At 43.8% G+C, this 22,938-nt stretch overlaps 1 protein-coding gene across 2 annotated transcripts in view; it reads right to left on the bottom strand.

The window, feature by feature from the left end:
- The window catches only part of FTCD (formimidoyltransferase cyclodeaminase), a 45,445-nt gene that overhangs the window by 6,000 nt on the left and 16,507 nt on the right, over positions 1-22,938 (bottom strand). For both annotated transcript variants that reach the window (XR_014225383.1, XM_082259973.1), the window contains exons 6-10: positions 22,522-22,659; positions 21,209-21,340; positions 15,201-15,262; positions 9,883-10,009; positions 9,328-9,489 (exon numbers count right to left, since the gene is read on the bottom strand). Coding sequence is in view for 1 of the 2 variants with exons in the window: in XM_082259973.1 (XP_082116099.1) it covers positions 9,328-9,489; positions 9,883-10,009; positions 15,201-15,262; positions 21,209-21,340; positions 22,522-22,659 (621 nt within the window). In the remaining variant the exon portion in view is untranslated. The remainder of the gene's footprint in view (positions 1-9,327; positions 9,490-9,882; positions 10,010-15,200; positions 15,263-21,208; positions 21,341-22,521; positions 22,660-22,938) is intronic.

Raw genomic sequence — 22,938 nt, 5'->3', positions numbered from 1 at the left:
ACCCCAAGACATTGGCCAAGCAGGAGGACTGAGGACTCGAGCAGACGCCGGGGGACTGAGGAGAAGCTGTCGCCACCTGAGGTAAGTGCACTGGTCTCGCGGGGGGGGGCGCACGCTTACGCTGGTCACTCTGCATTGAAAGGGGGCACGCTGGCATCTCTGCACTGAAAGGGGGCATGCTGGCATCTCTGCACTGAAAGGGGGCACGCTGGCATCTCTGCACTGAAAGGGGGCACGCTATACCTTAATTACTGAAGGCCCCTTTCACAATTTTGTGACCTCAAAGTCACGCAATTTTTTACAGCATTTTTTGCTGCAAAGCAATGCCCATTACATTTTTCTGTTTGCGCCCCCTCAAAAATTGAGCACCAGCCGCCACTGACCATCAGAATAAATAGTTGTCACTATATGGGAAACAGCTGCTCTTCAGTTAGTTGAAGTATGATGCAGCAAAATCTCTGGAATTTTGAATTTTTTTAATGGTGCTCCAAGTCATTTTGTTCAAAAGAAGCAGCGTCTAGTGGCTAAAAGAGATCTGTGCTTGCAGGGAACTAAGGAATTAAGTATTTGATTCACTTTTGAATGACCAATCTGAACTGTAGTATTAGCCGGAAGCACAATAAGGAGGAAGGAAAAGGACCTACACGGTAATTTTGCATGTTTAAATACTGTAAGAATCCCTCAAAATCGGGGACCGAGATCATATCTGAATATAGAACTTCTAGAGGTACCATCCCAGTATCAAATTGTATAGGACAGACATACACCCCATACAAGGTGGGGATGAAAAAAAAAAAAAACAAGAGACTGAATATAACTCAAAGAAGATTTGTATACGAGATACACAAAAGGATAATACTAGTATATGAGATTACAGTTACAAATCTTAGTATTTACACAGTGCTTGAAAGTGTTGGTAAATATATCCAATTTGAATTCGCAATACCGAAAAGTGATCATATAAAAAAATAAAAAACACAACATACCTTTTTACTTAAGCGAACTATTCTCACCCGTGGTATGGGTGGGCACCGTTGTTTTAAATGGTTTAAATAGCAAGCGTCACACAAACACACACACACCTATATATATTTAATGCTTGGAGTGGTGGATTGGTTTATACAGTGGGGAGTCAAATTGGTTTTTCATCTAATAGAGACATTTTTCAGATTATTCTGATTTACAAATTCATTGTTTTGGGTTTCTTTATTCGTCCCCCAGGGCCGAGTTTAATACATTTTAACAAGACGTAGACCATTTGATACGGATACAGTTATGAGAATTTGCTCCATTGAAAATTGCAAAAACAAATAGAAAAAACGGTCGTTCTTGAATAGCAAAAATTAGATAAATTATGTTATCTGCTCCTTATGCTAACTAAATAATAAGTAGGAAGATTGATGGTTGTGGTTCTAAGGTAGGTGTATAAATTATGTATTATACCATTTTGTATTTTTTTTTTTTTAATATTTTTAGGTATACTTGGAGTCCCAACCCCCCTTATTTTTACGATCTTTGAAAGTTGGTTCACATCTGTCCTACCATTTTCTCCATCATCCCCCACCTGCAGGCTAAGCAAGCCTTACTTTGTCCTGCTTGAAAATAGGTTATGCCCCCCCTTCTCTTGCATATTACACAAATTTAAAAATGACATAGGGTCTGTGATTAAAAAGGTACCATTTTGGTGTTTGGATGACACCAAGCTATGCAGTGGAATAATTCCTTATAGGAGTTCTCCAATTTACACGCCGACCTCAGTGCACTGTTTCATTGGGGAACCATGTGGCAAATGAGGTTTAATGTTGATAAATGTAAAGTTATGCATTTGGGGGCTAAGAATATGCAGGCTTCATATATACTAAGAGGGGAATAGCTGGGGGGAGTCAATGGTGGAGAAGGATCTGGGTGTTCTGGTAGATCATAAGCTTAATAATATCATGCAATGCCAAGCTGCAGTTTCCAAAGCAAGCAAAATCCTTTGTGTTAGGAGAGGCATGGACTGCAGAGAGATATTTTACCCCTGTACAAGTCATTAGTAAGACCTCATCAAGAATATGCAGTTCAGTTTTGGGCACCATTTAATAAAAAGGATATTTGGGAACGGAAGAAAGGGCAGAGAAGGGCAACACAACTGATAAGAGGCATGGAGGAGCTCAGCTATGAGGAAAGATTAGAGGAACAGGATTAATTCTCTTGAGAAGAGGAGATTAAGGGTGTATGGTCAACATGTACAAATACATAAGGGGTCCATATAATGAACTTGGTGCTGAGTTATTCACTTTAAAAATCACCACAAAAGGACAAAGGGGGCACTCTTTACTACTGGAGGAAAATAGATTTCATCTCCGAATACGGAAAGGCTTCTTCACAGTAAGAGCTGGTAAAACGTGGAATGGACTCCCTCAAGAGCTAGTTCTGGCCAGCTCAGTAGTTTGTTTTAAAAAGAGCCTGGATTCTTTCCTAAATACACAGAATATTTCCCCTTGCTGGAGCAAATTGGATCATGCTTTTTTGGGTTTTTTGTTGCCTTCCTCTGGATCAAACTGTGGGTATAGGATTGTGTATATATACACATACATACATACATACATACATACATACATACAATTTTGCCTCAATTGGTTAAACTAGATGGACTCTTTTTCAGTCAGACTATGTGACAAACGTAAACAAAATGTGGAAAAAATAAAAATTAAAAATTCTGCACTTTCCCTGTGTATTACCCTATTACTCAACTCTTTATACTATAGGAAGCAGCTAGCACCATTACGCATCCAACTACCTGTACAAAATGCAATAAATATGCAATTATTATATGTAACAAATAGGGGACAGAAGGTTTTACATACATAGTAGATCACCACACGATTCTGTTCCTCAAAAGGGGTCGCTAAGAATATGCCCAATTCTCCCTTGCTAAATGCAGAGACTGCCAGTCACAAGCACAGTTCCAAGAACACCAATACAGGCTCAGTCTAGGACAGTGATGGCGAACCTTGGCACCCCAGATGTTTTGGAACTTTATTTCCCATGATGTTCAACTACACTGCTGAGTGTATGAGCAACATAGGAAATGTAGTTCCAAAACATCTGGGGTGCCAAGGTTCGCCATTACTGGTCTAGGAGGTGTCATTAGATAACTTGACCAGTGGAGGGGTTCAGGGATCAGGTTATCCAAGCGATAACAGGAAAGCTTCTTACCAATCTTCTCTCAACAGCCTTTCCTGGAGGCAAAAGGGGATGGCCAGCAGTGGCGGCTTGTGCGTTGGGGCGCAGGGGCGCCGCCCCCCCATCCATGCATCCGGCCCCAGCCGCATGGAGTTCAATGGGGTCTTTTAGGTTTTTTTTTTTTTTAATCACCTGATTAGAGCCAGAGGATCTAATAGGCTTCAGAAAAGGGGTGGACCCAGGGCGCAGAGCAGTGTGCCCCGAGCCCACCCATTGTGTGACAATAGCGAATGAAGATTCGCTTTTGTCACACGGATCCTCCTCCTGGCCAATCAGGAAGCGGGTCAGAGACCCGCTTTCTAATTGGCCGAAAGGCAAAACCCATGCCATTGGCCGAGGAGGAGGCGGCGGGAGGACGCGAGGAGACGCCACCGCTGGAGGCAAGTGCACTGGTCTGCCTGCATTGAAAGGGGGCACGGCACGCTGGTCTGCCTGCATTGAAAGGGGGCACGGCACGCTGGTCTGCCTGCATTGAAAGGGGGCACACTATACCTTAATTACTGAAGGCCCCTTTCACACTTTTGTGACCTCAAAGTCACGCAATTTTTTACAGCGTTTTTTGCCACAAAGCAATGCCCATTACATTTGTCTGCGCAAACGGGACAGATTTGGGGGTGTGTGTGGACACATATTAGCAGCTATCAAAAAAAAAAAAACACACACACCACATGTCTGGGACTGTTAAAGTGCTTAGTTATTTCCAGTTCTGGATGTAGCACCCTCCTAGCGTAAAATGCTAAGCAAATTTAGTTTTTGGCGCCTTCTGTAGTCAAAAGAGCAGTGACCATTTGCGCTTGTCTGTTTGTTCAGGCTTTCGCAGGCTAAGAATTTTACTACTCCCCAAATGACATGCCTGATCATTTATTATACCCTAGCCAATCTCTAGAGGGGAGTGTCGTGAAGGTGGCTAAGGAGGTGTAAAATAGTCTAGAGCCCTGGAGAGATCGTTCTTTTCTCAGCAAGGAGGGTTTCAAAGCCTCTGGGGCTACTGTCCCCTGAGGCAGCCTGTGGATGGTGTAGCTGTTCTTTTGGGTCTCAGCTGTGGCAGAGCTACGGGCTGGACTGATCTTCTAAGGAGTTGGCTGTGGGACTTCCACCATAAGAAATCATGTCCACAGAAGGATTGTGTACCTCACTATACAGTGTCCAGAGAAAGCTGGAAGGTGTGCAGCTGTCCTGGAGTCCTGACCCCAAATGTGATCCTGGGTGACTTTGTGCTTTTGGGATGTAAGGGTCAGAGATAGCTATGATATCCCCTAGATTAGGTTATTGGAGCCATAGTGCATAGACTTCTTCTTGTGGGGACAGGAAGCCTCTATAAGGTTTGGAAAGATGAAATATAAAAAATCCGCGCTTAGGATAATTTTAGGCTTCCAATAAAGTATTTGATACTGGCTGCAGCCCACCTGTGCACTATATTCCTGAAAATATAGTAAAAATAAAGATAAAGAGAAGGTGAAGATGTCATCACGACGAAAGACGTCATCACGACGAAACGTACTTAGAGCGTCATCGCGCCACATCCGCCCAAGTGGAACGCACATCCGCCCCGTGGAACGCACGGCGTCCCGGAAGTGCGCAACTATTGCCGTTTTCATGCCGATTACCCTCTTTTTGTTTGTGAGTACCTATTTATTAATTCCAATAAAGCAATTTTAAAAAGCGGTACTACTCTATGTGAGCCTTCTTCCCCCATATACACCGGTGCACCTGTGGACCCTAATGCCAAGGACCCTGGTACGCAAGACTCGGGCAGAATATTGGACCACCCAATTACTCTGATAACCGGAGAAGGGGACCCCAGGATTATATATCCAAGGCCTGATACCCCTGTAGGGGTGAACAGCTCTGGTGAGTGCGGTCCAAGGGGTGCGGGGAGCACTGAATTGTCACTAACATCTGAGCACCTCCAAAATATTCGCCGTTAGAGCACCTGCACTCAAGTTACTTTTCTGCTCCCCTATTTCAGGAAGGGTTTTTTCCCATTGTGGGACCACCCTCCCTTTTTTAGGTTTTTGTTTCAGTTATTACGGACTTACCAATACTTGGACTATTGCTGCCATAAGATTTGTATATCTATCTTTTACTCAGTTTTATGTCATATATGATGCCTTTTATTGTATAGTTACAAGGTTCCAGATTTTCACAGTTCATTTAAGTGGATCCAACTGATTTTACGTTTTTCATTTAATTTCCTTATTCATTGTTCAGACATCACCCACATTTTATATTTTTACCCACATCCTATTTTTTTACCCATTTCTATATATTTTTATGTATTTCCTCACGGTTTTAGCACTATTAGAAACTTCTCACAGGATTGGATCCCCTACATTATTGCACTCACCACATAATTTTACTTGTCACATATATGATGCACTTGACACTTTATTAATTTAGAATCCACAGTGGAGATACATATTGAATACATATTTAGCATCGTTGTTGGACATACGGAACCATCAGTATACTTTGGCAGCGCCATACACCTTCTCTTTATCTTTAAGGTTTGGAAAGAGCCAACTAGTAGCAGCAATCCCTACATAGGTAGCACTACATTAGTACAGATTTTGTGGCTAAAAAGTGCTCAGTTGTGGCACAACTGCAAAAATAGGTGCAAGTTTGATTTAGCCACACTGTCAAAATTCATCTGTCACAAAACAGACCCAAACATTGATGTTAAAATTTTTTGCATGTGAAGTGCACAATGAATATTCAACCTCAAAAAATAGAGGCCCCCAGTGTGTAGAAATAGGAAAACTGGTCTGGAATGTGCAACCCCAATTCTTGTGTATTCTAAACAGCTTCCCAGCCATACAAAATAGATCCAGAGAGTCACTTTGTATTTCACTGTGGGGACTCAGAGGCAGGTTGCATGGGTTTACATACAACTTTTTTTTTTAAGTATTCAAAGAACATTTTTTATTGTAGTACAACTTTTGAAGTTAGTTCGGTAAACAAGAAGTGGGAGTTTATAATTTTATAACCAGTTTAGGGTTTATCCACTACGATAGGAAGAGTAAAAAACACACATAATTATATGACTGAGTACTAAGGCTTGCTCTAGTTCGCACATTTCTCAGAGCCTGAAACCAATAAGTTGGGGTGGGGAAACCCTGACTTACTGAATCGTGTACATGTAGCATTACCACCCAAAAGATGCCACTGTAGATTTAAATGGTTCTTTCCCAAAATGGTGCAGAGGCCAGGCACACAACAGTCCATTCACTCAGGTTAATTGAACAGTCTAGGGCAGGGACCTCCAAACTACGGTCCTCCAGCTGTTGCGGAACTACACGTCCCATAAGGCATTGGAAAAAAAAAATAAAAAACTGACATTCACAGACATGATGGGAATTGTAGTTTCTGGACAACTGGAGGGCAGTAGTTTGGAAACCCCTGGTCTTGGGTTTTCTTTGTATTTTATGCTTTACAGAAACTTCTATGGGGAATTTGGGTGATGCTAAATACTCAAACACTTAAAACAGAATTCTGCAGTGGACAACTCAACTCTCTAAACAGTAGCAAAACAGTTTTTCACCCACAGGTGGAAACCATGAAAATGTTGCAGAGCAGATAAAGGCAGACTGAGGACCATGAAGTAGCTTTTAAAGGTGCAGCACAGGAAGGGGCCCCTACACAGTCCTTGAACAAGATCAGCCGATATTACAAGAGGCTGCACCTAACCCAGCATACAGGTGCCTGTGGGCAAGTTGTCTGTCCTCATTAGATCACAGATCTATTTCCTCTGGAGGGGAAAAAAAAATAATCTCCTCAGGGCTCCGGACTATTTAAATATCATCCCAGACACCAACTGGGCCCTCCCCCCAGGAATTGGCTAGGCCCTGCTCAATTTTCAGGCTGGTCATTTGAATTATCCCTAAGCTCCAGAAACTTCTTCTAGAGGCAGGGGGGAAGCAATAAAACTCTCAGCCTGAGAAGCCATGAACAGACCAAACCAACAACTACTGCTCCCGTGATTACAGAAGGAGCTAAAAACTAAAAAAAGTACCTACTAGCCTTACTAAGAGGGTACTACATTTATGAAAATCTTAAGTAGAAGACAAAATTATGTACGGTAAACAGAAGTATGCATGTATAAAGATCTTTGGCCATAATAGTAAAATGAGAAGGGGAAGGGAACCTTGAAATACAGTTCTGTCAATTTTGCCAGCAATTTTATTCAAGCATACAGTATTGTTCAATAAAATATATTAGCTAAATATATGGATGTATATAAATCTAGGTTAAAAAAAGTTAAACTCTGAACAGAATACCCATCACAAACTGCATTTTCAAAACAGATCTGGCATTTTAGTATTAGGTATGCAAGAAATCAAGCATGTTTTAATGATATACCCTACATTTGAGCCACTGAATCATTACTCAGAGGTTTTAGAGAAATACATGAAAAACCATTGACAAAAGCCTGATCTACTGAGTCTGCAAGCGAAGACATACCCCCATCAAATGTCTTTTTAAAAGTTTTTCCTAACCATACAAGTTTGAGTCTTAAAAAAAGTAGGGAAGTTACTGTCCCAGAGGCAAGGATTTCATAAGACAGGGAGATGAAGATGGAGTATTCCAGACCTAAAAACTTCTAGAGCAATAGAGCACAGTAGGGAGGTCTAGAACCCAAGCCAACTTTTTATGGCTGTGTCCTATCTGCAGATTTTCTCACTTCCTGAATGTAGAAATGGCTGTTTGACAGCAAGCAAAATTATACACACACACACACACACACACACACACACACACACACAACTTTTACATAGAACTATCAAAACGCAGCAGCATTCTGCCTTTACAGGCTACCACTTTGGATTTACACAGGAGGTCTGGTGCTAGAATTACTGCCCATGATCAGACATTGGCGGTAATAACCCACAGGTGGGACAATCGCTGAGGGTGAGTGACCGACGCGTGTTTTCGCCTTTGTGCGCGTGCATGGGGAGGCGGGGCACTTTTTTTATACTTGTCGCTTTAATTTTTTTTTTTTTTAATTACTTTTATTGCTGTCACAAGTAATCTAAAAAAAAAAAAAAATAATCCTTGTAAAAGCAATAGGCAGGTAACAACTCTTTATGGAGAGATCTGGGGTCCCTCCTCTGCCCGCAAAAGCATTTGATCACACCAAGATTGGTGTGATCAAATGCTTTTTTTTTTTTTTTTTTTTTTTTTTTTTAGAAATGAAGAAAAGGCGTAGTTTCCATCTGGTTAAATCAAAGGAATGCAAGGTCATCGCTTCCACTTCCCCATATCAGGGACTAACAGAGCGGTTTCGGTCTTGATTTGTCTCTATGGTCAGCCAGCAGAAGCACCAGCTGGTAGATCAAGTCAGCCCAATGAAGCTGACCCCAGCTATATTACTTGCAAAGTACTGCCAAAAAACAGTTGAACATGATACAAAAGGAGGGGAAGCAAAGTATTTACCTCATTGGGGTTCTGTTTCTTCTTCACTTAGCAATCAACTGAGGAAAGGCTTGTGACCAAGCTGTATTGCTTAACTGGTGTGGAGAAATGGGGAGACCACAGACCTGATTATGTAATATGGCAGCAGTGCCTTGACCATATGACTGGCTTAATACAATTACCATTCCTACTTCTATAGGGTGGTACCAGCAGAATTTTCCAATCACTTACAGTTTAAATCTACAAACTCAAAAGAAGGTTAAACCAACATTTCAAACTCCTGATATGTGCCTGCTGTACCATGTACTTGTATGAAAAAGTATCCGGTCCTTGTATTATTTTCTTTTTGTGAAATACCTGGTGATCCTGCCAGTCTCCCTGCTTTCCTAACAAACTGACCACAGTAGGCTGACCCCTACCCTGCCCCTCACAGTGTCAGTCATTCACCGAGACCAGCGTGCTGCCGTTTCTATTCCCCCAGCTCTGAGCTCCTTAAGCAGCTAAGAACAGGAAGAAAAAAATAAAAATAAAAAATTGGAGGTGGTATAATATTTTATATGTATACATGAATGTTTGTCCCCAGCCCCCCCCCCCCCCCCCCATTTTTAACTAAATGGGTTGTTTTACAAGGAAAGGGTATACATATACTTCAAAACAGCTGATGGGAGAAAGTAAGATCTTTGTTACCATATAGCTTGAAAAGGCATTAGAATCTGCATCTACGAGGTCCAGCAAATCATCAAGTGCATGATAGAAATTTGGAATTAATTCTCTCATCACACCATCCAGAGATTCGAACTGTCGCTTTCCGTAAGTCATCTGTCCCACCATGCAGCCCAAAGCTGCTCCCTGCAAAGGAATAGTCATTAGATCTACATCAATATTTCTACACTATGTGAGCCATTACAATAAGCTATAGTGGTGCAATTGCTCTCTGGCCCCATTAAAACGTAAGTCGAATATTTCATTAGGAATGACTCATGGCAGCTTGCCAGGGCGATTTGGTCTTTAAAAAAACAGCCAGCCTTAAGCCAACTCATGATGATTGGGTTGGGGTCTTTTAGGTAAAGGCCCCCCTTTCTTACTCCATTGTTGAAGGAAAAAAAAAAAAAAATACCCCAACCACCACCACTATTAACAACAGTTCCAAATTGTGCCATATTTTGGTTAGAACAAAAGCTTCTACAAAATGGTAGAAAGCAATGCTGTGCTCTTTTTACTAATTGCTTCCCAAATACCCACCATAGCAGACACGGCAGCCGAAACTGAGCCCCCACCAGGCGTAGCCGTGCGCGCACCCACACTGCGTACAAACTCTTCTACCGTCTGTGTGATGAGAGCCCCAGAAAGGTTATCCTGTACAAGATACCTGAAATTATACATTTTTTAAAATGATAAATACTATGGTTATAATACAGAATACCAACTGTGTGTAAATTAAAACCAGTTTCTCTAAACCGTAGTTTGTGAGCTGCATGTTATCTTTTGGCATTGTCTGGGATCCAAGCTTGGGTGTGACCGCTCAAGGTGAGGCAGTATCAGGTGCTGGTCGGATCCATAATCCGGCAACTGGTTGATAAAGAAAAAGATGACCGCACTCCGAGGTAGAAATGAAAAAGGAGTGATTTATTCCACATCAAATAAACGTCAAAATATCAAACTGTGAGACATGGGACAAAGGTAGACGCGTTTCACGACTGAGAATGTCGCTTACTTATTACCAAGGCATTGCACCTGGCTCAGTACTTGCCTGTTAAGGCCGTACAGTAGTTAAGTACTTCACCAGTGGTAATACCAAAAATACTACACACTCCCAATAGCCAGGGGACCACTTAATGAAAAGAAGGTCTTAATCCCACTAGATCTAACCACTCATGAAACATCTAAGACTTTAATGTCCATATAGTCTGAAATCAGTACAAAGATACGCCTATCCAGTATAATATATGCATTTGATTTTTATAGAAAAAAAATGTTTGTGATCCCCCCACACTGGTAGTTTGACATGCTTCATCAATTCAGACTTCACTGGGAGAAAGCAAGAGTTCCCCATGACGTATTTGTAGGCAGGTGTAGTTTGCCTCCCATCCAGTAGGTGCGCTGTGCCACTCTACAAATGGAACGGAGGCAGAGAGGAACATTGTTTCTTTGTAGACACTGTAGGTGTTTGAGGGAGCACAGCCGTGCGATTGGCCACTGCCATCCCTGGTGACCAGAAACACCGGGGTTGATTTACTAAAACTAGAGAGTGCAAACATTGGTGCAGCTCTGTTTTTTGGCAAAGCTTCAAAGAGAAGTATGGGCTACAGGAAAAAAAAAAAAATAATAATTTTACTCACCTAGGTGGATGCAGCTACCATGCACAGCTGCACCACATTTTGCACTCTCCTGTTTAGTAAATCAACCCCAATGTATCTCACATCCACATTTAACACTCTGGCGGCTAAGGTGTCTAACAAATACCATTTAGTGTAATTGCTTTAAAGTCTCTTGCTTTATATCATCTCCATTTTCCAACACCATCTCAATATTCCAAAACTGCAAGCCTCTAGGATTCCAGGTACGATGAGCTCTAAAATAATTGATTAAAACCCTATGAGGTTTACAACCCCTTTCCTTTATTGATCTGGTTGTCTAGTCGTGTGCCACACATTAGAGACTACTTCGACACCCGACAAGTGGAAAAAAATAAAACCGAACCACCCCTTACATTATTCAGAGCTTTACACTTCTGTTGGATTCATTACATTTGGTGCCAGTTGCAATTCTTTATAAACTGCTTTTAGAATCTTTACTCTTATGTAATTTGTCTTTTGCTTTTTAGATCTTACAAAATAAAACTTTATATTGATTTATTTTTGCAGTTTGCATCCTACTAGAGAGATGTCCTGTTAGCAGTGGTGGGATTCAAAAATTTTAGTAACCAGTTCCGACTTTCCCAGCAGAATGACCAGCATGCCCCCTTTCAATGCACAGTGACCAGCGTGCCCCCTTTCAATGCACAGTGACCAGCGCAGCGTGCCCCCCTTTCAATGCAGAGAGACCAGCGTGCCCCCTTTCAATGCACAGTGCCCACAGCATTGCCCCCAACCATTGCAGAGTGCCACGGTATTGCCCACAATCATTGCAGAGCGCCACAGTATTGCCCGCAATCATTGCAGAGTGCCCACAGCATTGCCCCAATCACTGCAGAGTGCCCACAGCATTGCCCCCAATCATTGCAGAGTGCCCACAGCATTGCCCCCAACCATTGCAGAGTGCCACAGTGTTGCCCGCAATCATTGCAGAGTGCCCACAGCATTGCCCCCAATCACTGCAGAGTGAACACAGCATTGCCCCCAATCATTGCAGAGTGCCCACAGCATTGCCCCCAATCACTGCAGAGTGCCCACAGCATTGCCCCCAATCATTGCAGAGTGCCCACAGCATTGCCCCCAATCATTGCAGAGTGCCCACAGCATTGCCCGCAATCATTGCAGAGTGCCCACAGCATTGCCCGCAATCATTGCAGAGTGCCCACAGCATTGCCCGCAATCATTGCAGAGTGCCCACAGCATTGCCCGCAATCATTGCAGAGTGCCACAGTATTGCCCGCAATCATTGCAGAGTGCCCACAACATTGCCCCCAATAATTGCAGAGTACCCACAGCATTGCCCCCAATAATTGCAGAGCGCCACAGCATTGCCCCCAATAATTGCAGAGTGCCCACAGCATTGCCCCCAATAATTGCAGAGCGCCACAGCATTGCCCTCAATCATTGCAGAGTGCCCACAGCATTGCCCTCAATCATTGCAGAGTGCAACAGCATTGCCCCCAATCATTGCAGAGTGCCCACAGCATTGCCCCCAATCATTGCAGAGTGCCCACAGCATTGCCCCCAATCATTTTTCTAGAGCTTTTTTTTTTTTTAATACATCCATTAAATTGTACTTACTTTTGTACTACTAGTCACTGTCACTGTGTCACAGATCACAGTCACTGACTGCTCACTGCTCAGATTCTTCTCCTTGGACCTTGTTCGGTGCTGGCTGCTTGGAGAGAAGCTGCTGGAGCCTGGAGTGAGGAGGTGGGTGGAGCCAGGCAGCGCGCGAGGAAGGACTCGGAGGTTCCGCTGTGGAATCGCTCTCCTCCACTCCTTAGACCGGCGACGTCACTGGTTGCTAGACGCCAATCGGCGGTTGGCGCAACCAGTGCACTCACTGCGGGCGGGCCACGGCTGCTGTACAGGCCAGCGGCGCGGCGGCGGGACTACAAGAGAAGCTTTCAGCTCCGCCGCGCTGCTGGCCTGTTCCTGCTGGGGAGAAAGGACCATGGACTGGAGAGTTACACAGTAAGTGCCATGGGTAATATTTTTTTCGGGGGGTGCAATTGACCCGATGCCCCCCCCCTGGATTCGCCACTGGTGGAGGCGGGGACTGGGAGGCGACCTGGCTGGAGGAGAAGAGGCTCAGATTCAGAAGGCCTGGTGACGTCACTGGTTGCTAGGCGGCCTCTAGCCTAGCAACCAGCGCTCCCGGCAGAGAGAGAGAGCGCCGCCGCAGCCACAGACAGGACAGTCACGATTCACACAGAGGCAGAGAGAGCAGTGCCGCAGCCAGGACACAGAGGACAGATCACAGATGGTCAGTAGCAGTAAGCCGGTTCTGCGAACTGCCACATGTTTAGTAACCGGTTCTGTAGAACCGGTGAGAACCGGCTGAATCCCACCACTGCCTGTTAGGTTTGGTCTGCGAAATGTAACAGAAAGGGGAGAAAGTCTCTCCAATGTGAGAATTCCCATTTTGGAGCACTGGCACCAGAACATTGGCCCCATTGGATGATTGACCCTCAATACTTGTTCTCATGACAGCTCTAAAATTTAAGATTTCCCCTTACTTTTTGTCCCAAAGGACAATGATTTTCTGGACAAAACAGAGGGGTTATACTCCCCAGACTGCAACACAAACTTGGCAGTGGGTATAAGCCTTTCCCAATCCATAATAAAAAAAAAAAAAAAAAAAAAAAAATATACCGCCTATTGCCTCCTGTAAATTTTTTTTTTTATTATTTGCACTGTGGGGGATACGACTTCCCCGTTCCAAGGGTTACTATGTTCATGCTTCATGGTCCCACTGTGTGTAGGAACATAGCCACCCTGTCTTGCTCACTCCAAGATTGACTGGGGACTACGGAACGTGTAGTGTGCAAAGAAGGGTTCATGACTGCAGGTGGCATCACTGGGGGGGGGGGGGGGTACAGAAGGGGGCCATGACCCCCCCCCCCCAAATGGATTCTTGGCCCCACCTCCTGCTCTGGGATGGCAGGTCAGTAAGCCGAGGTTACGGTCCCTAAGCAGCATCAGTGTGATGAACGGAGACGGGACTAGAGGAAGCAGAGCCAATGCTTCCTGTATAGCGCCGACTCCTGTCACTGGCAAAGTAATACCAAATCTACTCTGCCTGAGAGAGGAGCGATACAGGAAGCATCAGCTCTGCTCCCTACTGCAGCCGCATGCTTCCGGTCACACTGATGCTTGGGAACCAGCCAGCAGTAGCCCCCAGCAGTACCCGCCAGCAGTCCCAGATGGAGAGGTGTGCTGTAGCAGCCTTGCCCCTTAGTTTTGCCACTGGCAGGGGGGGGGGCCCAGATGGAGAGGTGTGCTGTACTGTAGCGAGTCAGGGGACCTGCGGGGAAATCATAAAGGTCTCCCATGAAGTTGATAAAAGTTAAGGCCACTGCCGCGGCTGGCCTTAACATTTTCATCACTGGTTGGCAGGTCTCACTTCTGTTCCCTACCTCCTCGGTGCTGAGAGAACGGTATCAATACTAGGCTTTATTACTGCGTAAACTGGCATCAATACTGAGGGTTATTACTGCGTAAACTGGCACCAGTGCTAGGCTTTTTTACTGCGTAAACTGACACCAATACTAGGGGCCATCACTGCATAAACTGGCACCAATACTAGGGGCTTATAAGTGCGTAAAAACTGCTGAAGTTGCTTTAAAAACTCGAAAAAAAAGCTTTTTTTAGAGTTTTCTCTCAGGTCAGAAGCAATCCCTGAGGAAGAAAAAAAAAAATAAATAAATAAAAAAACACCACACACACACACACACACACACACACACACACACACACACACACTTTTCAAAGCTTTTCTTTTAAGGGTTAGGTTAGTACTATAAAAAGGAATCATTGCATACTGCACCACTCTTGTATTTTGTAACCGCATTTATATATACCCTTTAGTTTTTTTTCAGTGGTATGATTTAGTGGTGAAAATTATGAGAGCCCCCCAGTTTTGACTGTGGTATCCTATGTGCCCCCCCATATATTGTTCCTAGAGCCGCCACTGATGACTGCGTGACACCAATTCAAAAGCTCATAGAGGACGTTACAAGGAGGCAGAAAAACACATATAGAAACAATAAAAATTTACTATAGAGCTATTAGGTTGTGGAGGTGCTTGGATTATTTTTGGGGAAGGACATCATTTAGTGCCACTTAAGGAGGATACCAGGTAAGAAGAGGACTGTGTACATGGTTATATACATTTATATCAGCTGTTTAAAAACCACTTACTCAATGATCCTTTTCCTAGGTTCAAAGGGAGCCAGAGAGTCCAGTCCTAGTCTGTTTATAACCTATTATATACATCACTGAAATTAGTGGATGGAAACCATACCAAGCTCAAAAAAATTGTAACAAGTTTAAGTGCATGCAGAGTTACATTTACATTGATGCCATTTCATTCCAAGACTCGCTTGTAGATGCCCTTTATTGTTCATAGACCGCTCCCCTTATAAAATTAGAGCTTTATTTTCCCTTGAAAAGGAATAAACACAGAATCACCGTATCAACCTGCTAAAACATTTTACATGACCTGGAATGATTTTCTCCCAGAAACTCAACCAAGGTGTTAAAATAAAACTATACCTAAAGTATACAATGCTGCGCTCACCTATAGTGCACTAAATAAACATAATGTAATGCGAGTCCATAAATGACAATCAAATAACTGAGTACAGTGTGCATCCACAAATCTAGTGAAGGTAAGTAGTAGGATAGTGAATAAAGTCCCATACACCAACAAAGAACTTGAAATGGTGCAGTCTCTAAAGGATGACTTCTCCACATATGTATAGGCTCTTCAATCCCTTCACCACATGGGCACCCGGTGTGTGGGAACGCTTACCAGAAGGCACCAACCCCTTAGTTATAGGGGGGTCAATGCAAGGGGAGTTGTACACAATGTAGAGATTCAGAATCCAGAGTGTGTCTGAGCCCTCCAGAAGGATCCACCTTACAGCCGCCTGTTACATTTGTATGCTCCACACTCCTCTGCCAACCCAACACTCCAGAAGGCACCGACCCCTTAGTTATAGGGGGTCAATGCAAGCGGAGTTGTACACAATGTAGAGATTCAGAATCCAGAGTCTGTCTGAGCCCTCCAGAAGGATCCACCTTACAACTGCCTGTTACATGAGTATGCTCCGCACTCCTCTGCCAACCCAACGCTCCTCAGAGGTTAAATAAATGAAAGGAAGGCCAATATAGTGAAGTACGTTCAGGTAGCTTAATAAAATAAGGTAGATGCACTTACATTCGGTAAAAAAACAACGGGCATTCAGTCAGACAAAGTCCGGGGATAACACAGATATGACCCTTGACAACGACAGCCTACAAGCTGATGAAAATCGGTCGGGACTTCTGGATCGCAATCACGCTGTTACACCACTTCCTGGACCAGGTGACACGCAAAAAGTGACGCGGAAGCGATACTTGCCTGTGTTATCCCCGGACTTTATCTGACTGAATGCCCGTTGTTTTTTTCCAAATGTAAGTGCATCTACCTTATTTTATTAAGCTACCTGAACGTACTTCACTATATTGGCCTTCCTTTCATTTATTTAACCTCTGAGGAGCGTTGGGATGGCAGAGGAGTGCAGAGCATGTAAGGTGGATCCTTCTGGAGGGCTCTACATTGTGTACAACTCTGCTTGCATTGACCCCCTATATAACTAAGGGGTCGGTGCCTTCTGGTAAGCGTTCCCACACACCAGGTGTCCATGTGGTGAAGGGATTGAAGAGCCTATACATATGTGGAGAAGTCATCCTTTAGAGACTGCACCATTTCAAGTTCTTTGTTGGTGTATGGAACTTTATTCACTATCCTACTACTTACCTTTACTAGATTTCTGGATGCACACTGTACTCCGTTATTTGATTATGTTATTTATGGACTCACATTACATTATGTTTATTTAGTGCACTATAGGTGTGCGCAGCATTGTATACTTTAGGTATGGTTTTATTTTTATTATACGTTTTCACGGTTTTGTTGCAGCCCCCTTTTTGGTATTATATCATCATATAATTGTGTTACATATGCACTCATATATTGCACTGCACAGATTTAATATATACTTTTGAGTGTTGCTCACTTAGTTCTTCCACTTGCGCAGGTACTATTGGCGATTAACGCCAATTTTTTTATACTCAACCAAGGTGTTGCTTAGCATAAAGTGGTTGCAAACCCTCACATATACCGAGTAAAGTGAATAGCCTCAGATGACACAGACAAAACAAATCCTACTACATAAAAAAGTTTTACTTGTAGTGTGCTCTTCTCTACACTCCTTCAAAAGTGCAGAAGAGTAAAATCTATCTTCATTTTCCAACAGAAAGGAGGGGGCGGAGAGGCTGCAGTAACTGTGTGAGCCGATTGGAGGAAAGGCACCCCCTTACACACACGGCAGAAGAACTGGATTCTGACCAGACAGTCTCAAGGAGTTAGAGAAAAGGGTAAGCGCCACCTGAATGTAGAGGTAAAGATTAATTTATTCCACAAGGATTAAAAATCACTTACAAGATGTAAGCAGGTAACAGGCTCAACCAAGCAGGGAGGGGAGAGGGAGGAGAGAGAGGACTGCTCCAGACAGTCCTTCGGGTAACGCGCCATCCATGGGGTTGTGGGGGGGGGGGGGGATCAGGTGTGGGTCCTCTATGGGCGTCCGGTGGTCACCAGAAAGCAAACCAGTGTCGAACACAGGCAAGAATGAAGTTACCAGAAGGACAAGACGGCCGGGTAGGCAGACAGGCTACGCACTCGGAGCTCCAGCTCCTTCTACAGGCCAAAGGGAAGGAGCTTGGACTTTTAGAAGGAGCTGGAGTTCTGAGCATGTAGCCTGTCTGCCCGTTCGCCTGTCTTGTCCATCCGGTAATGTAATTTTCACCTGCCTGCGTTCCAGGCTCGTTTTGCTTCTTGGTGGCCACAGGACACCCAGAGAACCTACACCTGATCCCCACAACCCTGTGGACAGCATGATACCTGAAGGACGAACCAGAGCAGCCTTCTCGCCCCTTCCTGCTTTGTTTAGCCCGTTACGTGCTTGCATGTTGTAAAATGATTTTTAAACCTTGTGGAATAAATTAATTTTAACTTCTACACTTAGGTGGCGCTTCCCTCTCTCCCTCCTTGCCGCCTTTACCTTCATCAATTTTTCCACCATACACTGATGTATAGATTACACATGAACTACTGACTGTCCTTCCTGCCAATTATGGGACTGTAATTACCATGCTGATTCAGCATCTAACTTTGCACCAGAGAAACTGTCTCTTTCTAAAATAGACAAACCCTCTTCTGGGCTCTCGCCCCCAATCACCCACCCTCACAAATTTATCTCACTGTTAGAAAACTTCTCAGAAATGACTCATGCTGATAACAGAGGAACAAAGCACCAATGACAGAGCTTTGGACAGACAGAGAAAAGTAAACACTACAGATAAAGATATATATGTGCTTTGATCAGTTTCCTTGACAACGGCTTTAGGGGGAATCTGTAATATGCAAGGTGCATGTTGGAAACTGACTAACTGGTTTATTTGTCACATTCTAGTTTTGAGGAAGTGAGGCTACACAAGTGATGTCCATTGTTAGTGTTCCTACCAGCCAGATCCAATTACAGGACTTGCCAAAAGAACAGAACAGATGTAGCACATTTTCAGTTTTTATCTCCTTTTTCTCTTCCAAATTAGATTCTTCCACACATTTTCGCTTCAAATTAAACAAGGGAGAGTTTACAAGTTGTAGTAAAATTCTAAAAGTTATAACAAGTGCTTCCGATACTGAAATTGATCAGGATTGCTTAAAAGGAGGTACACCAAACTGGTCTCTTCTCCCTCAGTTTTTCTCCATCACTTAGCTAATGAGACCCCCAAAGCTGATGGAGAGAGGCAAGGGAGGGTCAAACAAGGATGATATGCAGGCAACTGACATCCTCCTCAACAACTAATGATCTCCGTTGTTAGGAGGTTGGCAGCCAGAAGGTTGTAATGGTGTACAGTAAAAACCAGTGGCTTTGTGTAACTAAAAAGGCAGGTTTTATCCACCTACTGGATTGTATACAATTTTGGGGCATTTTTTAGTCATTTTTAGCAAGGCACCCCTGAAGAAACTTCAAGGCACCCTGGTTGAAAAAGGCTGACCTAAATAGGCAATTCTAAAATTGGCTTCGTTTTTACCCAATTTATATAGTAAAAAGGCACTTGATTCAGGTAAAGTACACTGCGCAAAAAAATTAAAGGAACACTTTTGAGCTCTGGTGTTTTCAATGGGGAAAACTATTATGCTGGGTATCTATACTGATAGGAACGGGTTAATGTGTTAGGAAAGGACACCACATTGTTTAATGGAAATGAAAATCATCAACCTACAGAGGACTGAATTCAAAGACACCCCGAAAATCTAAGTGAAAAAAAATGATGCAGCAGGCTCGTCCATTTTGCTGAAATTTTATTGCAGCAACTCAGAATGGTCCCCAGTAGTTTGTATGGCTCTCACGTGCTTGTATACATGCCTGACAAGGTCGGGGCATTTTCTCCCAGATCTGGACCAAGGCTTTACTGAGCTCCTGAACAGACTGAGGTGCAACCTGGTGGCGTCAGATGGACAAAACCAATGTCCCAGAGGTATTCTATTGGATTTAGGTCAGACAAGTGTGGGGGGGGGGGGGTCATTCAATGGTATCAATTCCTTCATCCTCCAGGAACTGGCTGCATACTCTCACCACATTAGACCGGGCATTGTCCTGCACCAGGAGGAACCCAGTACCCCCGACCCACTGCACCAGCGTAGGGTCTGACAATGGGTCCAAGGATTTCATCCCAATACCTAATGGCAGTCAGGGTGCCATTGTCTAGCCTGTAGAGGTCTGTGCTTCCCTCCATGGATATGCCTCCCCAGGCCATCACTGATCCATAAACAAACTGGTCATGCTGAACGATTTTGCAGGCAGCATAATGTCCTCCATGGCTTCTCCAGACCCTTTCATGTCTGTCACATGTTCTAAGGGTGATCTTACTCTCATTTGTGAAAAGCACAGGGCGCCAGTGGCAGACCTGCTAATTCTTGTGTTTAATGGAAATCAAGCTCCACAGTGCTGGGCAGTGAGCACAGGGCTCACAGGCCACCCTCATGAAGTCGGTTTCTGATCGTTTGGTTAGAGACATTCACACCAGTGGCCTGCTAGAGGTCATTTTGTAGGGCTCTGGCAGTGCTCATCATGTTCCTCCTTGCACAAAGGAGCAGATACCAGTCCTGCTGATGGGTTAAGGCAGGGTTTCTCAACTCCAGTCCTCAGGGCAAACTAACAGGCCCGATTTTAAGTATTACCTAGGGGAGATGCAGACTAGAATACTGCAATCACTGAGCAGCAAATTATATCACCTGTGATGCATTTCCATTTTCTTCTTGCAAACCTGGCTTGTTAGTGTGCCCTGAGGACTGGAGTTGAGAAACACTGGGTTAAGGAACGTGTACGGCCCTACCCAGCTCTCCTAGAGTAACTTCCTTTCTCCTGGAATCTACCTTCTGCTCTTGAGACTGTACTGGGAGACACCGTAAACCTTCAGGCAATGGCACATATTACCGTGCTATCCTGGAGGAGTTGGAATGCCTGTGCAACCTCTATAGGGTCCAGGTATTGCCTCATGCTACCAGTAGTGACACGGACCCTAGCTAAAATGCAAAACTAGTGAAAAACCGCCAGAAAAGATGGATTCAGTGGCCTCCACCTGTAAAACCATTGGGTTTTGGAAGTGGCCTCATTGCTGCCCATCTAGTGCACCTGTTAATTTTGTTAAACACCAAAAGCAGCTGAAACTGATTAACAGCCCCCTCTGCTACTTAACTGACCGGATCAATATCCCAGGAGTGAGTGGATGCTATACTCTGATTAAAAAGTGTTACTTCAATTTTTTTGAGCAGTGTAGTAAAACTCCCATGAAGTTGTTTTCCTAGTCCTTTAAACTGAAAAAAATGCTTTTTAGCTCTTCTCTGACCTATTGACTGCAGTCCTCAATTACAGGACAAACGATGGCTACTCACGCAAGCAGAATGCCATTTAAAAAACATTTAACAGCATTATTTAGAATCAGATCTCAGGATAGGTTAAAAAGCTTAATCATTTAATTTGATTGGAAGCTAGTGTGAGGTTGAATCATGCGGGAAAGCCCTGTGTTACATTTAATAAAAAGCAGTGGGCGGTGACATACACTATATCCATCTATTTATTGCTCTCTCTTACCAGGCGGATTTTGTGCTCCTCTTCCAGCAAGAAGAGATTTTCCTCTTTAATATAGTATTCTGCAGACATCAACAGGGCTTGAAGGGGGATCAAACCAACCAATTGTGAACCAAGTATTGGAAGGCCCAACTCCTGAAACAAGAGAAGTGGATCAGACTCTACAGCTCCACAAATAAAGGAAAGATACAAAATAAAAAGGTCATCAAAAAAGAACGGGGAATAAAGAAAAGACCTTTAAAATATTAAGTATTTAAATACAGCAATACAAAAACATTTCAAAGGTTTATTTAGATGCATAAAAAGGGATCAAGGGAGCCTCCCAATATTTTTTCCAACTCTTTATGCTCCATCAAATTGAAAAATGTACTTTACACATCTTTATACTTTTCTGTGCTATGTGGCCACCTGGAATACATGTCTTGCCGTTTACATGTTTGATGTAGTCGATTGGCCCTAACTGCCTTTAATACTATGGCCCTCTGAATTCTCTTATGTTCTGTGGCCTTTTTATGTACCCTTACTGGCCCTCGATTGAATGCCGTATTGTTAAAAAAATAAAAAAAAAGGAGAGTGCATGGAAATGCTATTCAAGTTGACATTTCTCCAGCAAGGTCTGAACATTTAATGAATTCTCTAATGGTCTGCTGTGTAATTCCCCCCACCTTTCTTTTCTCCAAAGAAAATGTAAAAAGGTACACCATGAAATGGACTTGAACCAACATATAGTGCAAAGCTTCAAACCTGTAGAAAAGTTAAATTTGGTGTCCTGCCTCCAGCAGTTTACAATCTAGTGGTCACTGTAAATCCCCGCAGCATCAGCTCACCATCCATTTACATACAGCAAATTGTAAACTCTCTGCTCTGCACCCAGGTGACCGTCTTCCCCCCCAAAAATAAGTGCTCTGGATCCCACTCAGGCTACCAATATGTAGCAGTGATGGTGCACATTCTGGTCTCCCTCACCGTCACGGCAAGAGGAAGCAGTGTACTGTACAGCCTGGGAAAATGCAGCTGTTTCCCCTCCTCCCAGCAGTCTCCTCTCTGGGGAATGTAGTGCAAAAGCCCTTGATTACACAGCTCCCTCTTGTTAAAATATAACCAGTTCATCACCACAAGGGTAGCAGCTATAGACAGCAGCTGGAGCCAGTGTTTCTCACTCTCGCATTATTAGCCAAGCACCTGGCTACCTTAATACCTAAAGGAAATCCACAAGCATCAATTCTGAGTTTGGCTAGCGGTTACAAAACTCTGTTCTTTGGTGAAGTATTTGGTAAAGAAAAATATAAAAAAAAAAAAAAAAACAGAGTGGGTACCTTGGCATCCTTGCGGGACTCCTCATACACCACATGTAGTGGAGTGACCTCATAATCTAGTAAATTTGCAGACACTTGTGCCATGTTCTCCTCCTGAAGATACCATCCAATAGCTTGAACTTTTTTCAGGCGACCAGGCTAAAAAATAAATAAATAAAGGGGGGGGGGGGGGAAGACAGTGAGATTTAGAAGCTGGAGGATTAACTGCTCACGCCACAATTCCAGAAACCCTAAAGCCCCTTTCACGATGTAGAGTCCGTCGGCGGACTCCCATTTTCTCAGCGGCGATCGATCCGCCGATCCCCCACTGAGCAGGCGGATGGCAGCTCTGTCTCCGCGCTGTGTGCGGCCACAGGTCCCCTCTGTTCTCTATGGAAGAATTGGATGAGAACGGACAGGCGGTCCCGCTGGACGGAT

This window comes from Pelophylax lessonae (genome assembly GCF_965119305.1).
Source record: "Pelophylax lessonae genome assembly, chromosome: 6".
Classification (NCBI taxonomy): Eukaryota; Metazoa; Chordata; class Amphibia; order Anura; family Ranidae; genus Pelophylax; species Pelophylax lessonae.
Note: the sequence above shows the minus strand (reverse complement) of the source record. Positions and strands in the feature narration are given on the sequence as shown.